The sequence below is a fragment of the Bactrocera neohumeralis genome, chromosome 3, assembly GCF_024586455.1.
Source record: "Bactrocera neohumeralis isolate Rockhampton chromosome 3, APGP_CSIRO_Bneo_wtdbg2-racon-allhic-juicebox.fasta_v2, whole genome shotgun sequence".
NCBI lineage: Eukaryota > Metazoa > Arthropoda > Insecta > Diptera > Tephritidae > Bactrocera > Bactrocera neohumeralis.
In genome coordinates this window covers 17,676,443-17,700,988 of record NC_065920.1, presented here as the reverse complement: position 1 = coordinate 17,700,988, position 24,546 = coordinate 17,676,443, and the positions used below count along the sequence as shown (strand labels likewise).

At 32.8% G+C, this 24,546-nt stretch overlaps 1 protein-coding gene across 5 annotated transcripts in view; it reads right to left on the bottom strand.

The window, feature by feature from the left end:
- The window catches only part of LOC126752072 (ATP-binding cassette sub-family G member 1), a 45,018-nt gene that overhangs the window by 7,956 nt on the left and 12,516 nt on the right, over positions 1–24,546 (bottom strand). For 4 of the 5 annotated variants that reach the window (XM_050462625.1, XM_050462626.1, XM_050462627.1 and 1 more), the window contains exons 2-3: positions 11,012–11,617; positions 1,548–1,665 (exon numbers count right to left, since the gene is read on the bottom strand). In XM_050462625.1, coding sequence (XP_050318582.1) covers positions 1,548–1,665; positions 11,012–11,108 — 215 coding nt within the window. In that variant the 5' untranslated portion in view covers positions 11,109–11,617. Of the gene's footprint in view, positions 1–1,547; positions 1,666–11,011; positions 11,618–15,933; positions 15,953–24,546 lie in introns of those variants that run through there. The other variant, XM_050462629.1, reaches the window with a different exon arrangement.

The window sequence follows — 24,546 nt, the reverse complement described above, 5'->3', positions numbered from 1 at the left end:
GACTGCACACCATGAACCCGTTCCAAAGCCTGGAAAAACGCAACAGTCGGCTGACAAGGTTATGGAGCCTGTATTTTGAGATGCGCATGGAATAATTTTTATTGACTACCTTGAAAAACCTTGAGTAAGGAGGACTATCGATAGGTAAAAGTCGCTTGCATAGCGTTATTGGACTGTTTGAAGAACGCATTAACTTAAAAACGGTCGCAATTGAAGGAAAAGAAAATATTGTTTCGCCAAAACAATCAATAAAACACAAAAATCTGTGAATTGGGCTTCGAAATGCTTCCGCATCCGCCGTATTCTCCAGATCTGGCTCCCAGTAACTATTTCCTGTTCTCAGATCTCAAGAGAATGATCGCTGGGAAAAAATTTTCGTCGAATGAGGAGGTGATCGCCAAAACTAAGGCTTCTTTTGAAACAAAAGACAAATCGTATTACGAAAATGGTATCGAAAAGATGAAGGGTCACTATTATCAGTGTATAACCCTTAAAGAGAACTATGTTGTATAAAAAAAAACGAATTTTGCCAAAAAATCTGTTTTACTATGGTAGGCCATGGGCTTTTCAATTGACCTGTAATAATACCCTTCGCAATTAAAAAAGTTTTTCATACAAAAACTTAACTTTGATCATTTTGATCGTGCAAACTTGTATGGCAAATATTTGTATGTTGCAGTGGTTCAATTGAAAAAATTTGTTCGCAGTTCCCATACAAGGCCTTGATGATGATTTTGATCAATCAGTTTGTATAGCTGATTTATCCAATATTCGATATGCGTGGTTTCAGAAAAGCAGATCGAAAGCTCCTGGGAGAAAAGAGTGTTAAATTTCAGTTCTTAATCTCCCCTATCAAAGCAGCTTTTAAATGTGGCAGAAGAATGTGAAAGGGTGCAATATTAGTGAGGCTAGATAATAGCCATAAATCAGATCCTTTAGCGTCGTTAGATTCTTTATGAATGAAATTGTTCAGTCCATTTCGTTGGGTACAATTAGCATGGGTTTCCGGAATCAATCCTCAGCCACTGTTAAAAAATATTTCTATGCATTGAAATAAATCTTAATACAATAACTGGGTCGAAAAAGATCAGAGTGAGAGGTAATCACTAAGATCATAGCAATTCCTTTAAAAATCTAAGCTTCAAAAGAAACGATAAAGCAATCGGATAATTGGTCCATGAGATGTAGAGGCTAGATAAAAATTATTTTTAAATTTTTGTTTTTTTTATGGCCCTAATCTAATTTTTCTTGTGCCCGGAACATAAAGAGAATGATAACTTGAAGCTGAGACCTTTATAAATGTAAAACGCCAATCGTGCCATAAAAATTATAAATTTTGTAAATTGCTATAGTCGTTGAATTTATGAGTATATAATGTAATTAAATTTAATTTATTAATAATTGATTTCATTTGAATTCATAAATATATGTACATACATACATATATACATCGATTTATATATAATTATATATAAAATGTATATATAACAATAAATAAACGCAAATAGTATGTAAGTAAATTCAATTAAAAATGTATATAAACTTACGTTAGGCCTGTTAAAATATTCATCAAACTCGACTTGCCCGCTCCCGAGGGCCCCATAATCGCCGTCAGTTGGCCAGAACGGAATGTACCCGAAATTCCTTTCAATATGGTTTTCTTCACTGAAAAAGCATACGAAAAAAATGAAAACATTGAAAAATAATAATAACAAGAAAAATTTAGCACGTGCTAAAGTGCAAGATAAATATTTGCTTTTAAGGTCGTCTCAACTGGCAAATTGTTTCTATATACTTGTACATACATATATATTTTTTTCAAATACCTATAATACAAGCCAATGCTAATGAGTATTACTAACTTACTTATATTGGAGATGAGCAAAAAACTGCTGTAAATAGCTAAAAACGTCACGATGCTGAGTACATATAGTATGTATGTAATCGTATGATATTCATAAATATTTCTTATATATACATATGTATGTATGTATGTATGTCAATCAGTACAAATGTGCTTATCACTTTGACAAATAAACATTTTTTTGCTGTGAACCAATTTGCAATGCATATTTGCGTACATACATACATACATACTTCCAAACAACGGATGTTAATTAGTAAATACAGATGATGTCTTATATATGTATTCATACATAGTACATATATGATTTGCAAGTTAGTATGTACTGCATATAACATACATATGTACATATAGGAATATTCTTGGAGTTGACATTCTTATCGCAATGACTAATCGTACCTGTGTACAAACAGCGAAACACATTTACACAAAATATATGTACATACATACATACATATGTATATATTTTTAAATTTTTTGCTACAATTCTTTAATTCTTGTTCTGTAACTTAAAATCTAGTTTTGGTTTTTTAAGTTGTTAAGTTAACAATAGTTAACCCATTCCAAAATTTGTGTGTCAACCGGCACGTACCAAAAATTCTATACCGGCATCAGTATTTATAAAATATATACATACATACATTACGCACGTGTATACATATAAATACATACTTATACATTTTTGAAAATTTTGTTGATTCTTCTAAGACATATTTTAATATATTCTGAGCAATTTATTAAAACAAACTGGTTATTGTAAAATATATATTTGAACAGACATCACTGCGTAAGGGAACTCCAATTGCATAAAATAGATCGATTCCATCAGTTTAATATGGATATTTCTTTATGTTTGTATCAATTACTTGCTACCAGCAAAATGTCAATTTGATATCAAAAAAGAAAATATGTTAACTTCAGAACAACCGAGGCTACATATAATTATGTTAATACTCTTCACCGGTGCATTTATTTTAGAATAAAAGGATCAGTTTGTGAGGAAAGATATATGCCATAATTGTGCAGATTCTTGAGGAACAAAGAACATGTGTAAAATTTCAGATCGATACCTCCAAAACTGGAGGACTAGTTTGCGTACATACAGACAAACAGACATGACTACAGCAGATATATCATATCGTGGTCCGATATTGGTGATTCCAACAAAAGAGCAGCTCCTTGCGAAGAAAATGACGTTTGTTAAATTTCAGAACGAAATCTTCCCCTGTCAAATCAGCATTCAAGTGTCGCAAAACTTCATTCAAACGTGTATGAAAGAGAATAACATTAATAAAGTTGGATAATGGTCATGAATCAGATAGACTCCTTATGAATGGCAGTGTTCATGTTATTTCGTTGGGTTCAATATCACGAGTTTCCTGAATTTATCATCAGTCACTGTCAACAAATGTCCTCTATGCATTGAAAAAATCTCAAAACAATAACCTGATCGGGGTTACAAATCATTAAGATCCGACAAATACGTTTAAAAATCTAAGCTTGAATAGTGACGTGCATAAATAAAACTGTCGGATCGTCACATGATCATTTATAAAGTCGCCGACGGTTCCTTCTGAGTGTTACACACTTCCTGCAAACTGAATATACTTTGTTCAGGATATAAATTCTTGTGGTAGAAATTTTCAAAAATTATACGAGATTGGTCCGTTGAATGGAACTTATTTTATGCTCTATGTTGCACTAGAACAAAACTTGATATCAAAATCCAAATGAAGCTTATATTCACATAGACCATATTGGAGACTAAAAAATTCACGTATTTTTCACGTCTTATAAGTAATCATAGACGATTGGAATTGACATTATCATCGATCCGAGTAAGGTGGAATTACTCCCAGTAAATATGAAACAGTATAATATTCCGGTTCTTTTTCTTCATCTGGAGATTTTACGAAACTTTCTTGAAACTCAAATATCGAGAGGAAGTGCTGGAAACTGTCCTTTGGTGGTTTATTCTTGTATCCTCGAGCCACACTTAGTTCATTGAGCTTATGTGGTGATCGTGCTGGGTAAATCGGGGGTGACTTGTGTCCTATTGATGGAGCTTCTCAGTAAGATAAGTATATCTACTTATAGGGTACTAACTTTTAACTGATACCCATATAATAAGAGGTCTGGAAAAGGAGGAATTCTCGGCTATTGAGTGAAACAATTTTCTTCTCTTACTCCTTAAGTCATCCAAACAGACCTCTATATGGTGTTCAAATTACTAGATGTATAATAGACTCAGAATGTTTAGAAGATCGAAACATTAAGTATGTAATGAGTAGCTGTCTTCGATTGCCATTTCTTTGCTCGCTTCTGCTCTCTTGCCAAAAAAATTACAAGTAAAAGCAACAACAAAGTGATCGAGTTGAATTCGTAGAAGAGAGTGTGCGGATACCTCATTAAAATGGTATAGCCGCTATCTTCAATGCTACCAAGCTTTTTTTCGCATATTTTAAATGATTTTTATATTGGGATTGGTTCAAAAGAGCGATGAAAATTCATATTTTTCTTTCTTTCTTGAATTTCTAAAACGGGTGACTATTGCGCATGCGTCAGAAAACGGTTTAGCGCAGGATTGCACCAAAGTGCTGCCCGTTTGTTTGAGCATCTGGTATAGTTTGTTCGATTCGTTGAAGTGTAACGCCTGGCAATCGCAAAGACATACATAAGTGAGAATGTTGTCTCTGATCAGTCAAAAGCCACAAAATAGTAGGACTACTTCAAAAATCGTACACTAAGCATATGATTATATTGTTGTAATATAGATATGGCGCAGATGTCACTGATAGTCATACCAACCTAGAATAAAATATTTCGACGAATGAGTTTTCGCGAGAAATTTAAATTAAATAGTCTTACTATTTTTTGCCCATAGCATTATCTACGAATTATGAAAACATTAGTAAAAGCAGCAAAATAAAATCAATATTCCCTACATTTTAGCCTTTTATAAATAAATTTTATGCAATAAATTATTTTTCTCTCAATATCTTCTTGATAATTGATATTTAAATTCGAATAATAAATTGACAATTGAATTGAATTGGCGCAAATATCAGATAATTTTTTAAATTATTTTCTATTGATTTCTATTTAATGGACCTTAATTCAATTCACTTTTAATTGATCGTATGCATTTTCCACTCATATTTATGAGCACTCTATAAGCATTTATCAGAAAATAGTCACACATGCCTACACATATACATACATACATATATTTCTATGACTGCTTGAGTTTAACACGTTTTTAGCATACTTCCCAAACGTGACTGGGTTTTCAAATGAACCCCATTTGCATGGTGGCTATTTTCATTCATATGTGTATACAAGTTCGTTTGTGCGCTTCGTCTATATTGTTATTGTTTTAATAGCGTCGTTGACAAATGATCGGGCAAAGGCAAATGACCAGCTATAACCTACAATCGCTGGCAAAAAAATAACACAATAGCTATAAGTAATAAATAAAAATATTATTAATATTTATATATATATGTGTATAATAAGTTTTATTTAGTCACTTAAAGTGACTAATTTTGAACATGTGCTTGCGATAAGTGAGGCTTAATTATTTTCCGCATTTTACATAGAGACCTTACTAACTTCATATGTACTTCGAAATACGATGACTTGAAGTAATTTTTATTACTATCTAAATTTGCGTACTATGAGAATTGCTGAAATTATGAAAATTTAAAATCACACATACAACCATATTTATATTTACATATACATACATATGTACGTAGTGTTTACAATTTAAATTTTCCTAACCTTAAACGGCAATCACTGTTATTGCTACAAATATGCCGTGCACGAAATTGCAATGTTTTTAACACGCCTATAAATAACTGTAGTTTAGTTAATTTGGATGCGCTGAAATTAGTGGTGATAGCATCTTTTCTAGGCTACAGCCTTGGGTAGTTTCAATTTTTAAGACGCATCCGTTTTTTACTTTTGATGTCAAATTTCTTATTGAAGGTATTTTGATACAAGAAATGCCAATTCGAAATTCTTTTTACGATTTCAGAAACATTAAGTTCACCATACAAAAAAAAATACTAAACAAATTTCTTGGAAATGCAATTCATTAATTTTATGTATATCTACAAAAAATAATCTAAATTCAGCATTATGACATATATTTATGAAATTATTTCGGTTTAAAAGCAAAACAAGAAAAATTGTGTCTTCATCTAGATTTACTTATGTATTTCGCATTCGATGGAACGATGAGATATAATATATGACGACATTGCAATAGTTCAGCGAATTAAAAAACAGCGGCTACACTGGCTAGGTCATGTTATCCGAATGGACGAAAACGCTACAGCTCTGAAAGTATTCGACGCAGTACCCGCCGGGGGAAGCAGAGGAAGAGGAAGACCTCCACTCCGTTGGAAGGACCAGGTAACTTGGCTTCGCTGGAATAAATGGCCTAGCGATAAGAACTCGGTATAATCGCATAAGCGGTTTTTACGCCAATAAATAGAATAATTCCCATGAAGCCGAATTATTTCGGTTTGTAAGGATTCAATTCCAAATTGTTATATATACTCAAAATCGTTCGCTAATTCAAATTATTTAATGGTTGTCTAAGATTAAATTTCGGTGATAATTGTTTGACGCGACAAGTATTTTTGATTGGTACAAATTATTATATTTAAAAAGAGTCAAGTACACGTTTACGACGAACTACAGCCAAGACGGCCATCAACAACTGATGATCAACACGTCAATAAAATAAAGGAATTGATGTTTGAGAATCAACACAGATCTTACTGGCATCGTTGAAATATCAGAATGATCAGTGAAACCCATTTTGAAACATCATTTGGGTCTAAGAAAAGTAAAAGTATGATTGGTTCCGAAATCACTAAATTTTTTCGAAAACGGTGTCGCGTTAAAGTCTGTGAAACAATGCTTTTCGACTACCATGATGTCATGAAACGTACTATTACTGGAGATGAGTCTTGGATCTATGCTTAGAACCCGTAAACAGACCATAAATCGGCCAAATATCGTGGCAAAGGTGAGCCAAAGTCGAAAAAAACATCAAAGCAGATTAAAAATCAAGAGGTCTATGGTTGGTTCTTGGTTTTTGCACCACGAAATATCTGTCATGACACTAGACGTGTTCGATTCGTCACTTCGTCGCTCCATACTCTTGTATTCGGCTCTTTTGAAAAAAATTGTAGGAAGCTAAAACAAATTTATACATACATATGAGTTCTTTAAAAGGGACGCCATAATATGAAGGAACGCTTGCTAAGCTACCTATACTTTAAGCTTCGGTTCGGCTGTTTTTTTTTATAATCGTACAAAAATTTCGTAAGTGGTTCTCAGTAGAGAATCCATCGTCTAATAAGTTTTCAGAAACTAGTCATACGAGATATATGTAATTCTGGTCCGACCTATTATTGATTCCAAATATTTGAAAGAAGTGTTACTCCTACAACTAAAGGCAAAAGTCTTGTAGGAAGTCTCATTTCAGTTTTTGGGGTCCAACGACATAAGTAATTCATCACTAGAAATAGTAATTATAGATTAATATTTAATTTGTGCACGAACATGTGCGAAGTTAAACGCATATTAAAATAAAATACCTACGATTTCGACCTAATAACCTCACATGATTAAGCCCGCTATATTCATATTTTATGGCATTAGACGCGTAATTGAAGAATCTGTTATTTAAATACAATGCGGAACAACACACTTTAATTTAATTATGTAATAAATAATAATACAAAGTATGCTTCGATTGACAGCTTAAAGCGAATTAATGAAATTAAATGCAAATTCTGAAAACTTGAAGTATTAGCTGTAATATGATTTTTCTAAATTCTTTGCTAACGCGCTTAATAACTACAACAGGATTACTGTGCAGTTATTATTACTTACATAATTTTTTTTATAAACATTAAACATGCAAATAAACATACTCAATAACGATTTGTTTACACAACCGAATCACTGAATTATTCATACTTTGTCTTACTCATACATTGTATAGAGAGAAACCTAAGTATGATTGACAGACATTGATAATACTTAAGCCAATCTGCGTATACTCGTGTTTATTGTTATTTATATTTGAAAATCGAAAGTGTCAGCAAAATCCAATAAATTCAAGCAAAGCTTATACTTGTACTTAGAATAAAAGCGGTATTAGCAATACTTATCTCTTGTTGCTGTTCATCATTACACTTCCAACTATCAAAGTCTACAGTACAGTATGTAAGAGTATTAGGTGATTTCCATAATTATTACATTATTATATTTACTGTTACGATTCTGACAGTTTCTCACGGCAAAAAATAAATAGCAAATGCAATATTAGGCGTCTTCGCCAATTCTCAACTCGTTGTGTTTGTAAACAAATTTCCACGTGCAACAATAACTGACTTAGGTTTAAATAAATACACGAGTGTATATAAATATATACACTACTTCTATTTGATTACATATGTACATATATAGTAGGTGCAAAGTATATTTCATTAATAACAATACGTTTTTCTACAATGTCAGCGCAATGGAAGTAGTTAGCGTTTCAGAGACGAATGTAAAGTGGAAACCAAATGAGGAAGAATTAGGTTCGTCCTTTCAACGATAAATAGGCAATTTTTAATAATAATTGTACTAAATAGATACTATTAAATCCTAACCGATATTAAATAATTTCTTTTCTCATACTAGATAGTTATATAGTATTAGAGCGGTTCGATTTATACGGAGCCAAAAAATTAAAAAAACGCATATGAGAGAAATGTTGTACGGATCATTCTGAATTATAAAAATTTTTTCGTAAGTTTTTGAGATATCTGAATGAAATTTAATACCTACATAGGTGCATTTTCATATTCTATTGATTATTTGTCGGAATCGATCAGATCGAATAACTATATCACATTGTATCTCTCATGCAACCAATCATTCAGACTCAGATTTTTGAAGCCTAAAAATCGCTGGCTCTAAACCAGTGTTAGACCCATAGTCTCTTAGGTGAAGTTGTTCAGAATGATCCACAGAACATTTCTCGCATACGCGATTCTACAGAAAAAAATCGACCCGCTCTAATGTGTATATGGTGCATATGAAGATTTGCGGTAATACAGGCAATTTTACGGATTTTTTAATAAATGAATTAACAAGAACCATAACAATAGTTCAAGTCTTTAATTACAGTTCCTTCGTAGCCTGTATTATTCCAAATAATACTAATATCAGAGTTTTTTCTATTGATTTTGCCTCAAAAATGTTTGCTGCTAATTCTTCAAAAGCGGTGATGTACTATATATACATACATACATACATACATATGTACATAACTATCATACAAACTGATTAGTCCACATGAAGTATATTTATTATTATTTTTTTTTCATTTGAAAAGATAATTTTAGTAATTTTGGGTTTTCAGTTTTGAGTTCGGAGCACAAGAGCACATAGCTGCCATTTTCATAAAAGATAAATCATGGTTCGACTTAAAAGTTGTTTATATCAACCAAAGTGGCTAGAAATAACTAGCAAAACATTAGCCGTCGATTATAAACGGTTGCCCAAAGGGAAGCTTTATTTAAAATTACTGAACAAGTTTAAGGGGTTTCGAAAAATTTATTTTTTTATTGTCTTATTAAGTGCTACAACAGCTCTAGAATATTGTTCTAAATTTTCTAGTTGATTCGAGTAATAGTTTCGGAGATACAGTCTTGAGAATTTGTGCGCTCGAGGCTAGCTACGCTAAGTGCGCCATCTTTAAACGCGTTTTGCTCGAAACTGTGTCTTTGAAGTCGGTTGACAAGATTTCTCGAGAACTACTCAACCGATCTTCATGAAATTTTACACAGGTTTTTGAGATACGATTCTTAAAGATATGGGCGTAGAATTTTTTTTGATTACAACTATTTAAAAAAAATTAATGTCGCGAAATTTTCACTGAAATTTTAATTTTTTTTTGTAAAAATGTCTACCAAAAATCCAATTTAAAATTTTTTTCTTTCGTGCAAGTTCAAAGTCAAGGTCTTAACTAAAAAACGTATTTTTTCACTTTAGATGATCCTGTAAGAAGTTGATCTGCCAACGCGGAATAACCGGTAATCGCGTCGCAATGACCGAGCTCAAAAGTATTTGTTTTTTATTTCAATATTTCTTTGTTAATGGTGTGTGTTTGTAACAGTAAAAAACTCGAATAGAATATTTCATTTTTTATATGAGAAAAAAGTTTTGAAAAAATGCTGTTTTTTACCCTAGGAAACCCATGAAACTCCTTAAGAAATTCTTACATAGAAACTTTAACTGAAATCTCTGGTAGCGCTCTTGGTTTATTAACCAATGATTTAACCGATAGTTTGATTGCACAGTACCATTCTTTCGTGTAAGACACTACGTGCTACAATATTTAAAATGTATATCCCTTCATATATATTTTATATCAATTATACTACTATCTTTGTACATATCACATATACTATGTGTATAAAATTTCTCAATTATATGAAAATATTCGATTATTTATGCATTAAAATTTTTGCCATTAAATCAATGGAAAACACACATTAGCAGACTGACTGGCAGACAAAAAATATTATTATTGCTGATTTCGTTGACAGCGTAAATATGTATGTTCATATATTTATATACATACATATGGTATATCAGTATACACCTTCAATTAAAGGTAGTTAGAAAGGCAAAAATTTGCATGTTTTATTATTTTTTTTAAATAAAAAAGTGTTTAAAAATAAATTTACCAGTTTTGGAGCTACTAAAAATTTACAAATGCATATACTTATATATGTAAATAACAAAGTTTATATTGACAACCAAATAATATATAAAAAACGCTTCTTAATAACTGCGGCTAAAACCTAGAGTAACCAGTTTGAATGCAACACAAATCTTTTTATCACCAAATACGAAATACAAACACACAACAAAACTTGATTTTACATAGCAATGTACATACAATATATACATATTCATATATACAATATATTATTTACATGCATACTTTGGCAGTTTGTCGTTTGCCAACTGTCTACTCTTGAACTTAATTTGAAGAACGTTGACTTTGGTGCAGTCTGGTTGCGAAGTTTGCAAAGTAATTCCGCACATACAGCCATGCATACATACCTTTTTGAACTTGAACTTGATAGCTTAGATCCTTGAATTGTATATCGATGGGCTTAACGCGCTCTTTCAGCAGTTTACCGTGAGATTCCAGCGTCATTTTGTGTGTATATTTTGTGTGTGCGCGGTGTTAATTGAATTTACTATTTTTAGTTTAACTTTATTTGCTATTATTTTATATTATATGTATGTAATATATTTATACGAATATGTGTAAATTTTATGTATATATTTTTTATTTTTTTTTTTTTATATTTGTATGATCACAGTTGTTGGGAATTTCACTGAAATTTTGCACTTCTAATTGAATACAATTGTCACTTAATTGTTCTGATTATAATTCATAAACACAGTACACTCTCCGCACTTTTATTGTTGCCACGCTTTATTTTTATTTGTTATGTATTATGTATATACTTATGTATAAATATATATATATATGTATATATACATATATACTTGTATTTTTATTTATTTATTTATTTTTTTTATTTTATTTTAATTTATTTTTTTCTTATTTTACTTTCAGCTTCTAGCAACACCGTTGAAAATGTGTTCCTCTTCGCATAGTAACAGGAAAAAATCAGCTGGAATACATTTTAGCTCCAACTGTAATGAAATTACAACAAAAAAGTCAATCAGTACAAAGGGGTAAGTCAAAATGTAAAACTCTATTAACCTTAAGACATTCAACATTTCTAAATGCATACATACAAACATACATACATACTACATAACTACACACAAAAAAAACAACAAAAGCAAGCACCAGCATAAATAATTTCGCGCTTCCGAAAATTCTAAAGGTGATCGTGTTTTGACTAACGTTTAAATTATTTTGTGTAATTAACCTACATTTGTAAGTAAGTTGCTTTAAAGCGACTTGCTAATGATTTTTTTTTGTTTTTTGTAACACACACTCAATTATTTGTCTCAGTTCGGCGGTTTCGCATTACAAAATTAAAGGCCTTTGAAATTTTTTTCCAACATAACCCAAACAGTTGCCGTCTTTTTCTATAGTATTTAGTATTACGTAACAAAACAATCACTCAAATTCCAATTCCGCACAAAAGTCAAGAAAGCAGTTAAAAACATACAATCATTTATGTTTGTTTACAACATTCAGTAGCGCAAGGAAGCCAAGTGACACTATGACACCCGTCAAACTCAAAACAATACCAACCACAATGTTTTTGAAAAGCCGTAATTAACTATATGACATTCCACAATATTATGGGCTTTGATAATTACGGATATTGCGGCACGTATTCAAAAGTATGTACATACATACTTATGTACATATTTTAAAACATATACATATGTATGTGTACATAAATAAAGGCGTTATCGCATGATCTTGGTACGAACTGTTTGGTGTGGTTTGTACCCGTATTTTTTCAAAGAGGCGGTGAATGGCGATCGCTATCGTTCGATGCTAACAAACTTTTTGTTGCCAAAAATAATACTTGGTTGACATGTGGTTTAATTGAAAATTGGTGAAAACATTGCTAAGGCAGCTCTGCTTCTTTTTAATAGATGAAGACTTCATAAATGAAAAAATTATATTGTCTGCACTTTACAATTACTGTCAAATATCCTTAGTAATTGTAAACAAAGCGTTCGCCTCCTTTCGTTCTTGACGATACGGACTAATGTATTTTTCGAACTGATTTTTTATTTGACAGCTCTTTGAGTGTCACCAATTGATCATAGAAACTTTCATAGTAAAAACAGAATAATAAATATTTATTGGTCAGTCAAAAAAGTAAAGTAATAAAAAGTATAAATCAATCGTAATCAAAATCTGACTGAAATCTTTATTTGACAACTTTTTGAGTGTCACTGATTGGGCATAGCAGATTTTTGAAACATAATAACGTAATCATAGACAATTAGCATTGAAAATACTCATATATCAATATAAGTAAAGTATAAATCGAGTACAATCGAACACAAAATTTATGACAAATATTTACCAGTGACGTCACTTTAGCAAGGAATTGTGATGAAAATGTATAGAAATTGTCAAAGAGTTGAAAACGGGGTTTTCAATAAGAGCGTACAAAAAAAATTCATTGCCATTATGTTTGGAACTCGATTTCTTTTGCATGGTCCCCACGGCACGCTTGCAGAAGTCCAGGCGGTGAACCCAATTTTCAACGGTTTTCAAGCATAAATCGGCCGATATTGCTGCAATTTCACGTTCGATTTTCGTACGAAGATCATCAAACGTCGTTGGCTTGCTGGCATAGACCATAGTCTTGACGTAGCCCCACAGGAAATAGTCTAACGGCGTCAAATCGCACGACCGTGGCGGCCAATTGACTGGGCCATTTCGTGAGATAACCCGTTCACCAAACTTGGTTTTCATTAAGTCGGTTTTTAATTTTCTAACCGTTCCCGCGCGCTTTAATTGAAAAACCCGCTCTTAAAGTTGAGGCCATTGACTCCGAATTTCGGTAGTAAATTTTAATAATTTCAACTCGTTGTTGGATCGCATATCATTCCATGATGAAATGGCAAACCTTACTGAAAAGAAATGTCAAAAGAGCGGGAAAATAGTGCGACCTTTGCCGTCTACTTTTGTAGCGTCCCTATTTTAAAACCCCCTATTATACTCGAGACATTATTTGGTAATACACAAAGAGTAGTACAATTTCCAGTTTTCAGGCCTAAATAGGGTTTAATTTGATTCATGACAGATCAGATCACTCAAAATAGTTGAATATCCTATATTACACAATCATATGAATGCACAGATCGGATTCTACAAAAATTTATAAGCTAAATTCATGAAAATCGGTTAAAATTCTGCACACATAGAATCATAAATTATAACATATGATTCATTAACATATATAGAAGCAGAGACTACAACAATATAATTCTATAGTACTAATAAAAAGCAATATTTGTTAGTAATACTGCTGGCTACGTAATCTTATCTAATCTAGATGGGAAATCAATTAGACTACTTAAGTTACTTCCTACTGGGCGCATTGTGGTATAGACAATTATATGTTCCCATGCACAAATCCCATATAAGTACATACAATGTATGTACATCTTATGGTCGCTCGCCTTTACAACACTGCGTGTTTTCACAAAGCTTTAAAGATTACATACATTAAAAATCACAAAATGCTATTATAAAAATTTACTGTTACTCTTCCGATCAATACTAAGTAGTTAAGAATGCCACAAGTCAATAATTAAAGTTTATGATCTACACTTATAACACGGACAACTTCGTGTCAAGCAACGACTTATTTATACCTGCAATTCCTAAGCTCCATTAATGATGGACTATTACGATAGACTGGTTAGCGCGTGCAGTATTTCGTATCAAAGTTTAGAATAATGTAAAGCATTTGCGATTTTAACATAATAATCTTACGTTACGCTTTTTTTATGGCACCTTACAGGTAGAATAATCGTTATAGATATGGAGTTGTAATATAAAACGTTGGGAAAGCTCTATGTGAAAAATAAGAAAACAAGTACCAAAACACTCTCAGGAGCTCTCTTCAACAGGCAACACCATATTTTAGTAAATTTATATTAAACACTTTGTGGAAATCCGAAACATTTCGTTCTCCTTAAGTTCGTACAATTTGCAAACCAACATGTAAACTCCAGCCGATCTGCACCCCTTCTCACTTCTATTTCCTTGTGCTGACAGAATCGCAAAAAATCGAACTGCTTTCATTCCAACGTCCTTACACCTCCAGTTAATAGGTAATTAAATAATAAGTAAACTGTTCATAACAATTAACTTGAACCTTCTAATTTGTGGTAGTGAGACTTTATAGTTCATAAATTTAACACTCAGTGTTAGATTGTTAATAACCTAAGCTGGGATCAATTAAATTGTAATAAATACACAAGCGAAGTCAAAGTTCAAGGTGCGAACTTATCCTTACTATTTGCGCCGCTCGTGTATTTTATTGTAGCCTATTAACTAATAAAGAAATTCTTTAATTATTGCATTCCATTTCAATTTATTATTCATTATGATCACAAATCTTATTGAAATTGTTAAGTTAATTAACTAATTGGAGTTTGCATTAATTTGCATACAAAGTAGACCAGACTATTCTAATTGTAGTTAGAAATAGAACAAGTTCTGTATCAATAAAAATTTAATTTTTTACTTTAAGAGTAAAGTCCATCTAGTCCAGAACCTCAAATAATACTATTATTTACATATATTTTTGGGAACGGTTAGAAAGGAATACTCAAATAATACTTCAAATAATTTCCCCTTAAACGAACGGACGAAAGTTTTTTTGTTTTTGATAAAAGAAGCTTGTTTTTGTTTGATTAAGAAGTTTGTAGAATATTTAAGGGGTTACATGGGTTTACGGGCTTAAAAAAATCGATTTTTTTGTGGTCTTATTAAATTCTAGAATTCTTGTTTCTAGATCGGTAAAATTTTTTTATATGTTCGTGTGAAGTTTAATATCCATATGTCAATTAGAATCTGTTTGGCAGCCGTATATTTACGTCTCAAACGTGTTTACTTCAGATTTAGTGCTTCCGGTGGTATCACGGCCACGAAATCGTTGAAAATTTCTCTAAAGTGTTTTGGTAGTCCACTTTGTCACGAGAATAAGTATTTGAAGAACACAAAGCATTCAGCGAAGGTATTGAATTCATCGAAAACTTGCCTCATGGGACCCCCCCTTTAATGACAATATAAAAAACGATCTTAATATCACTTATGAAACGACTCAACACATTTCGGTTAAATTCTGACCAAAGTACTTTGAACCTTTAGTTGAATAATTTTTTTATAACACTTCTTAATTAACATTATTTAATTAGTATTCTGTTTTTCTTTTTATATCACACACTCCCGTTAATTTCTTATCTTTGCTACTATAAATCATTACTTTTGTTTTTGTTGTTTTGTTTTCAATCACCTTTGAGGCCAGCAAATACTCCAATCCCACAAACACAATCATTCAAACGCTTATCCAAACTTTACTAACCACAACAATATCAAACAACAAACAACAATAACAACCTGACTTGACAAAAGCAAATGAAGCGACCAAAATATATTTATACTTAAGCGCGAAATATTCGAACCCGTTTAGTAAGCGCGCAATGCAAAATCAGACTGCCGCGTGCTATAGGAAACGGACCGTCTTACCCGGTAACCACTTCGCCAAAAACTACGGAAGCGAATCCAACAACGAATTACTTAAAACCAGATGAGCTCGACTGCCCAATAAAATACAAAATAATAAACACACACACACACACGCTCAAAAAATAGAAAAAATAAAATAAAATTTACAAACTGCGCGCAGGTAACCGAAAAATAACAAAAACAACAAATAAATAAAGAAAATAAACTAGTAACGCACGAAAAAGCATAACACAACAACAGCGCTCAGCATTTGTTGATGCAAATAGCGTCGCGAAGTCAAAGTGCCAGAGTCAAAAGCAAAGCAGCACCAACAATAGCAGCAGCAGCAACAAAAATCGTAGGTAAATACGTATATGGCAGAATATAAAGAAATATTTGGGAAACAAAAGTTATGAAGACAAAACGCATTTCGACATATTAGCATTGTTGGTGGATGAGTCTTCAAGAATAACAGCAACAACAACCTTAACAACAACACCAACACCTAATATGTCAACACACAAACACAATTATTAATAAGCCAACAACCTTCAAGCAGCAAGGTAAACTATGGAATTTCAAAAATAAATATACAAACAGAATTTCAAAAGTAAAATTAAAAAATTTAACAAAGTGAAATGATGAAATATTAAATATGATATAGTTAAGCATATAAAAGGCTTGGGGTTTGTATGGCAGCTATATACTATGGTGATCCGATCTGAACAATTTCTTCGGAGATTGCCAAATTTCTTGAAAATATCTCGTTATATGAGAATTTTCCATCTTCTTCTTCTTTACTGGCGTAGACACCGCTTACGCGATTATAGCCGAGTTTACAATAGCGCGCGGGTCGTTCTTCCCTTTCGCTGTTTGGCGCCAATTGGAGATTCCAAATGTAGCCAAGTCCTTCATCACCTGGTCTTTCCAACGGAGCGGAGATCTTCCTCTTCCTTTGGTTCCTCCGGCGTTCTATTCGCACGACATGACCCAGCCAGCGTAGCCGTTGTTTCCTGATTCGCTGAACTAATTCGACTGCGGTTTTCGTCGTTGCCAATGCGCAAAGAAATTCTTCCGCAAAACCTTTCTGTCTTTCTCTCGAAAACTCCTAGCGCTGACTCATAAGATGATGAGTGACTTTTAGAATTTGGTCTTTGTTCATCGAGAAAGGCTTAACTTCGCAATTGTCTACTCAGTCCGATGTAGTACCTGTTGGCAAGATTTATTCTACGTTAGGTTTTGAGGCAGTTGTTGTTGGTGTTAATGCTGTTTCCAAGATAAACGAAATTATCAACAACTTCGAAGTTATGACTGCCAACAGTGACGTGGGGGCCAAGTCGTGAGTGCGACGACTGTTTGTTTGATGACAGAGATATTTCGTCTTGTCCTCGTTCACTACCAGACCCATTCTTTATATTCTTTGCCCAACCTGTAGAGAGCAGAACTAAAATGTTTTCCATACGAGCACTTAATTCCGTTCGTTCAGTTTGTATGACAGCTATATACTATAATAGTCCGACCTGAAACATTTCTTCGAACATTGTAGCCATGCCTTGGATCTGTGGGATTACAAGCTGTTCCAAATGTCGTATAGATTCCGATCGTTCAGTTTATATGACAGCTGTATACTATAGTGATACGTTATCGGTGGTTTCGATAAATGAGCTTATGGAAAAAGGACGTGTGTTAAATTTCAAACTGATATCTCAAACTGACGGACTAGTTCGTGTATATACAGACAGACAGAGAGACAGATAAGGCTAAATCGACTCAGTTCGTCACTGTGATCGTTAATACATATATTTTATACGATCGCGAAATTCCTTTTGGCTGTTACAAACTTCGTGACAAAATTGATATGCCCTGTTCAGGGTATAAAAAATATATGAAAATAAAAATGCACAAAACGATCTAGTAACATTTGGTACATCCGTTATACATTCATTTTATATTCAAATGAGTATAGGAATGAATTTTCACGCAATAGAGAATATTTATTTATGACAAACGTATTTTCACAAACTATCCCAGAGTTATTCCCAGCCTAGGGAGAGGCCAAATTACTTTCTCAGTATCCCAAGGAAGGACAAAAAGCATAAAATTGACAGTTTTGGACCCTCGCAATTTTTGATTGTTCTTTTTTTACTGAAATCAATAGTTTGGGGAAAAACACAAAGACATTCATATGACAGTATGTTCGTAGTACGTGATATTTTCTCTTATTGTTATACCTTAAACTCTAAGCCCATTTTTAAGTACCCAGAGTGCACATTAGTCTGCGCAGCATAAACTTAAAGTACACGCAGTATCCTCGTATCGTATAACTTTTAATTAAAATCAAACGCCCGTATATGAAGAAATGTTCAAATCTTTCTAAGAAATAAGATCTTTCTAGAAATAACCGAAAATCTCAGTCTCAATCACTGATGATCAGTATTGCGTTGTCTGCTGCTGCCGGACGGAAAGTGCCTATTAATGAGGAATATGAACTTGAAGAAATATGCATATTAATAAGAGTTTGCAGACACATATAATATTAACAAACATAAGACAATATTCTTTCGAAACGGAACGCTGACTGCGGTGCAAACGCACAAAAAAATTTTCCACTGCCCCAAGGCAACTCAACGCAAATGTGCGTTGTCAGCTATGCTAATAAGTTTCAGGGCTTTAAATGTTGAAAAATTAAATGTCAGCAAGTTGTAGTTGCGTCTGTCATGCCAACTCCGCACATTTAATTGGAGCTACACAGTTCATAAAGAAGCGATCGTAGTATGTTATAGGACCTGAAGAAGTTTTCACTTTTCAGCAGTTCTTTGAAGCGGTGACATAAATACATATGTACATATACATATTTAGGTATTATTGTACGAGGATAGCTTTGTAAGTGACACAGTTTGGTCATGAAGCTTTTATATTTTAGACTATATTTTCTATGTTTAACTGTTTTTATTGGTTTTTTTATTTAAGAAGGGTGTCAAAGCGATGACAGAGAAACGAAAAATACACCCTTTCAAATACATCCCGGCATCTTGTATGAGTTTATGATATGCAGCCTGAGTAAGGAGAGATATTTTTTATTTAAAAAAACTTGCATCTTTCAGTCTAAAGAGCGAGTGAGATTAAATCAGGTGAGAGCAAACCGTACTTTAGATTGAAAGATCCAAGCCTTTTAAATAAAAAAAAATCTCTCCTTTCACACCCAGATATTTACAATTATATTTTTTTTTTCAAGTTCTTTATGATAAAGATTTCAGAATTGCTCGTTTGCTTAGGCTTTAGGTTTTTTAATATTAAGATATTATCTTGTGATATTTTATTTAAATTTTTGTATACATCTTCTTCTGTCATCCTGTATACTATACAGTATCCGTCTGTATTCTTCACATATACGAATACAAGTGCAATATATTTCATTAATTTCAATGTCATATGCTTTATTAATAAACCGGCGCATAATAATCATTATCTTTTATCTATAACTATATGGATTTTTTCGCATTAAATAATTTTATTTTACTATCTACAAGCATATAGACAGGCATATGGTTTAATGGGTTTTACTTGTAAAGGTGTGTCCAACTGAAGGTTCGTCGCGTTCAAGTGATAATAATTATGATTGAAGTAATGTGATTGTCAATGACTAAGAACACAAGCACATTGTCTACAGTACTTCGTCTTTATAAAGGGACGTCTCTTTGTACTAGTCTTGATCTTTATATGTAAAGAGTTATCTAAAAATCCCTTACCTATTGGGCCGAATTTTGAACAGAAAGTTTTCAATATGAAGAAAACTATCTAATAAAGATACATATCGTCACAACGTATCATAAAAAAATTGAAAATCCCTGTCAGATATAATAACAATTTTATAACGAAAACTCAAATTTTGTTTCAATATGAGTATATAATAACCAATATACTATATAACCTTTTTATAACGAAATCTCAAATTTTGTTTCAACATGATTGGTTTCTATTATATCGTTTTTCCTTCGCCTGTAAACTTATGAAAAATCATGTTACGTTATTTTGCATTTTAGGTGATGATATGTTTGAAAACCATATTTTTATATCGTGATATCAAAATGTAAATTTTTGTTTAATTATGTTATGCTTATAATCGTTGATCGTGTATTCAAAATTTTTCTCTGAATTAATTATATTTTATAATATTATTGTATTAATGTACAATTATATGTATCTGGGTTCTATAGTAATAAGATGACAATAACAAAGGTTTATATACGAGTATCGCTTTAATTTTTATTATTTAAACAATGAGTCCAGTTGCTGCAATATTAGTGTGTCATACACTGAGTCAATGTTCTTCGTAAATTTATTTAATGTACATACATATATATGTATATACATAAATATGTACCATATATCACACTTTCATATAACTATTTACAATTCATTTTTATTCAGTCAACCTTCAGTTCCAACGGTTACTTAAATACGAAATCACTTTTATGCATATGCGATTTTCTCATGCCATTTTAAGCTTATTCTTTAGTCCTTGCAGGTCATTGTCTTAATCAAAATATTTCAGAGAAGTTAATAAATTTATCCTGGGAAGTAACAATAACTTTATCCCTCAAATATTTCAAACTTTGTGCCTGAAAAAGTGTTTTTGCAGGGAGTTTTTCTTCATTATGTTATGAAGATAGTATTACAGTTTGAACAAAACCTTAGCCAAAAGCCATCGTATTTTAATGAAAGCTTATGGTGAACATGCTCTAGCAGAGCAAACGTGTCAAAAGTGGTTTTTTGCATGTGTGATTTTGAATTGGAAGACGAAGAACAGCCTGGGCGGTCAAAAATTTTGAACTGGAAGCTCGATGAAGATTGATTGATTTAAAATGAGCCTAATACATTCAAAAGAGAAAAATTATGTGATATATGAATTTAAGGCAAGAGACGTTGAACGACGATTTTCCATGTCAGAAATGCTGATTTAACGCTATAAAAATCATATGTGAAAGCTGGCCAACCTGCCAAATCAATGAAGAAAACGATTATTCATGACACCAAAGGTTGTGGTCTGTATTTAGTTTTTAGCTTCTAAAACCGGATGAAGCCAATAATGGGCACCATTACCAACAACAACTCATCAATTTGAAGTGACTGTACCGAAAATCGGCCTAAATTTGCGATTAGACACGAGACAATAATCTTCCATCATAACTCCGCTCGGCCTCATTTTTCAAGATCGGTTAAAAACTTTTTGGAAAACAGCGGCTGGGAAGTTTTGGCTCACCCGCCTTACAGCTCAAACCTTGTCCCTTCAGACTGCCAATTGTTCCGTTCTATTGAGGATCACTTACTGGAATACAGTGTACTTCAGAACAGTGTATCAAGATCGGCTTAACTCATTCTTGATCGCCAAGGAATCCTCAAATTACCACAAAAATGGGAAAAGCTTCAGAAGGGCAATACTTTGAATAATACTACGATACACGATTTTCTCAAATAAACAAAAATCTACGAGCTACCGCTAAGGCGCTAATCAAGATGATGATCGTGTTTACAAGTTTTTTACTTTTATTCTTAAAAGTCAACAGTTCTAATAGGAGAGATATTGGAGACTTTGTACTTCTTCCATATTCTACATATTATTTGTTTTCATTCTCAGAAACCTTATCGAACATAAGACAAACATATTATTAATAAAATTATACCGGTGCTCTCCGGAAATATTATATATTTTTAAGTTCTTGGGACCACACGTGAATATAATATTGTAATTGTTGTGAAACCGGTTATTGAATGCGGTTTATAGGTATTTCATAATATCTACATGTTTGTAATCAATTAGTTCCCTTATATATTGTATATATGACCTGTATGAACTGTGATAAGTAGTTCCATGAATTTTTGTTTACTAAGTGGGTAAAAACTCTAATAATACCTTACATAATTGATATAATACCCAACTTATGGTATAAGTAGACATTAAAGCGCATTAAAATTAATTTTAATATATACCTGTATGTACGCAGTGTGTCATTAATTATAATTAAGAGTTTATGTGTGGTTTTTTTAATTTATGTTCTGAAACCCCCTACACGTGTCTTTTAAGGAACATTGAAAACTGCTTTCATATCAATGAAGCAGTTGCCTTTTATCGCACTCACATCTGTAATTATTTTGCTTTCTTAATCACGTTTCACATATTTAGTGACACGAGCTTGACTTTTGATACGTCAAACCCGTACTAAGTTTCAATTAAATTGCACTGTTACGGTTTACAATTATATAATGCGGTTTTTGGCTTCACGAACTACAAAAACGACACGCGCTGTTGTAGAAAAATAATAATCCAGACCTACCTAAGCCAACAATTTATAAAAGGTTTATTACGAATATAAACTAGCAAAGAGTCCTAAGGCTCGGTATTGGTTCTAACTCCCCTTGTAACACGGTATTCCTATATTTAACTATGTGAAAACATTTCAACCCGGTTTTATGTGATCAGCATTTTGCCTCGATAAAAAAGTCACTCCTTGACTAGCTTTCAGAGCACAGTTACGAAGCTCAGAACAAGTATTGCCGCTCTACTTTTGGAATGATTGCACATCTCCCACAAACAGGCTGCACTTCGTAGTAAGACGTCTACCGCTATAGTAAGCAGTTCTAACTGGTTTTCAAATCGGATTTGTGCCAGGCCATAGCTTTCTTAACTCATAAGTAATGCCTCTATGAAGTAATTTCGTAATTCATAGTACATAATTGAGAACGCTGAGTTTGTTCTCCAAAGGACGTCAGCTCTTAACAAGAGAAGCTGTGAACATTTCGGAATGGTTGTTTAACAGTGAAAAATAGGTGGAATGGAGAAATTTGTTTTAAGAATATGATATTTCTTGGATATTTTACGATTTTAATTCCATCAGTAAGGCTTACGAATACCTTCATTATTTTTAGTAAATGGACATTACGCTCTTATATATTTACACATACATATTTATTTATTTAAAATGCCAAGGATACAAAATATCTTTGAAATCGTCAATGATCCCTTGCGTAGTCAACACCCCAAGGCTCATTGAGTTAGCTAGGAATAAACAAAAGGTTCATTGACCTCAGGTTACTGACTTCGGTAAAGCTAAACAAATTGGTCAATGGCCTCACCCTAGGTAAAAGAAAAGGTTGTGAATCTCGCTACAGGTAAAGAAAGGGGTCAATAGCTTCACCAAAGGGTCAATGACCCTGGATGATGGTTGATTTCACAAAATATAAACAAATAGTTCAATAACCTAACCAAAGGTCAACGATTTATAGGGTTGTGAACCTCGCTAGAGGTAAACAAATGGGTCAATAAGCTTAGGGATGGTTGCTGATTTCGCTAAAGGTAAAGAAAGGTTTCAATGACCTAACATACTATACATATGTCAATAGCCTCAGAAAACATTTTTGACTTCGCTACAGATAAACAAAGGAAAGGTTATGAGCATCGCTAAAGTTACAAAGAGAGTTAGTGACATCAGGAAGAGTAGTTAGGGTGTATATTAGGTAATCGAAAAAATATTTTAGTATTTTGTCAATAGATGTCGTTGCAAGGCTACCAATCACATTGTGTCATACCATATAGTGCTGGAAAGGTGAGATTTTAAGGTTAATTTAACCAAAAAACAATTAAAGTCGGGGAAGTTGAGTGAAAATAATGATGAAATTCGCTATATTTTGAAATTTTTGTACAAACTTTCTTGTTAGGTCGTGGAAGCATTTTATTATACTTTATTTATTAAACCGCTTTTTCGAACTAATAATTATATTATTTGAACTCGATGTTAAGCAAATTTTGCTATTTAAGGAACCAAAAACAGTCTCTAAAATTTTTAAGACCAACCAAAACGTGTGTAGCGCAATATTTTGCATACATAAATTGAAGGTGCAGTTCGTTTGGTTTCTACTAGTCGAATGTTGTAATCTCCTTGAACTTGTTGCTCAACCACTACACACGCGCACACATTAGTACACAAATAATTTACAAATAAAAAAATTGGAATAAATACACCGACGTACACTTATTTTCGGTAGACGCGCACCGAAAGCCAAATAACGAATGTAAACAAAAGCCGGCAGCCAGAAATGAGCACGAGCACTCGATAAATGGGGGAACCGAAGCGTGACGAATTGCGACCGTATAAAATGGATGTTGCAAGCGAGACGGCGAGCAACTGTAATTGAATGACCGCGAAAATGCGCAAACATAACAAATACACATCACATATTTGGTATATAAGTATTAGTGTGTGCATAAACAAGGTGCAAGTGCAGCATGGCGGTCGACGTGAGAGGAATATGCAAGGCGATTTGTCTTCTAATTATGGGCAAGACGGCTCCAAAACGCCACTTGCCGGCGCGTAGATATCAATTACAAAAATAGTGACAAAGC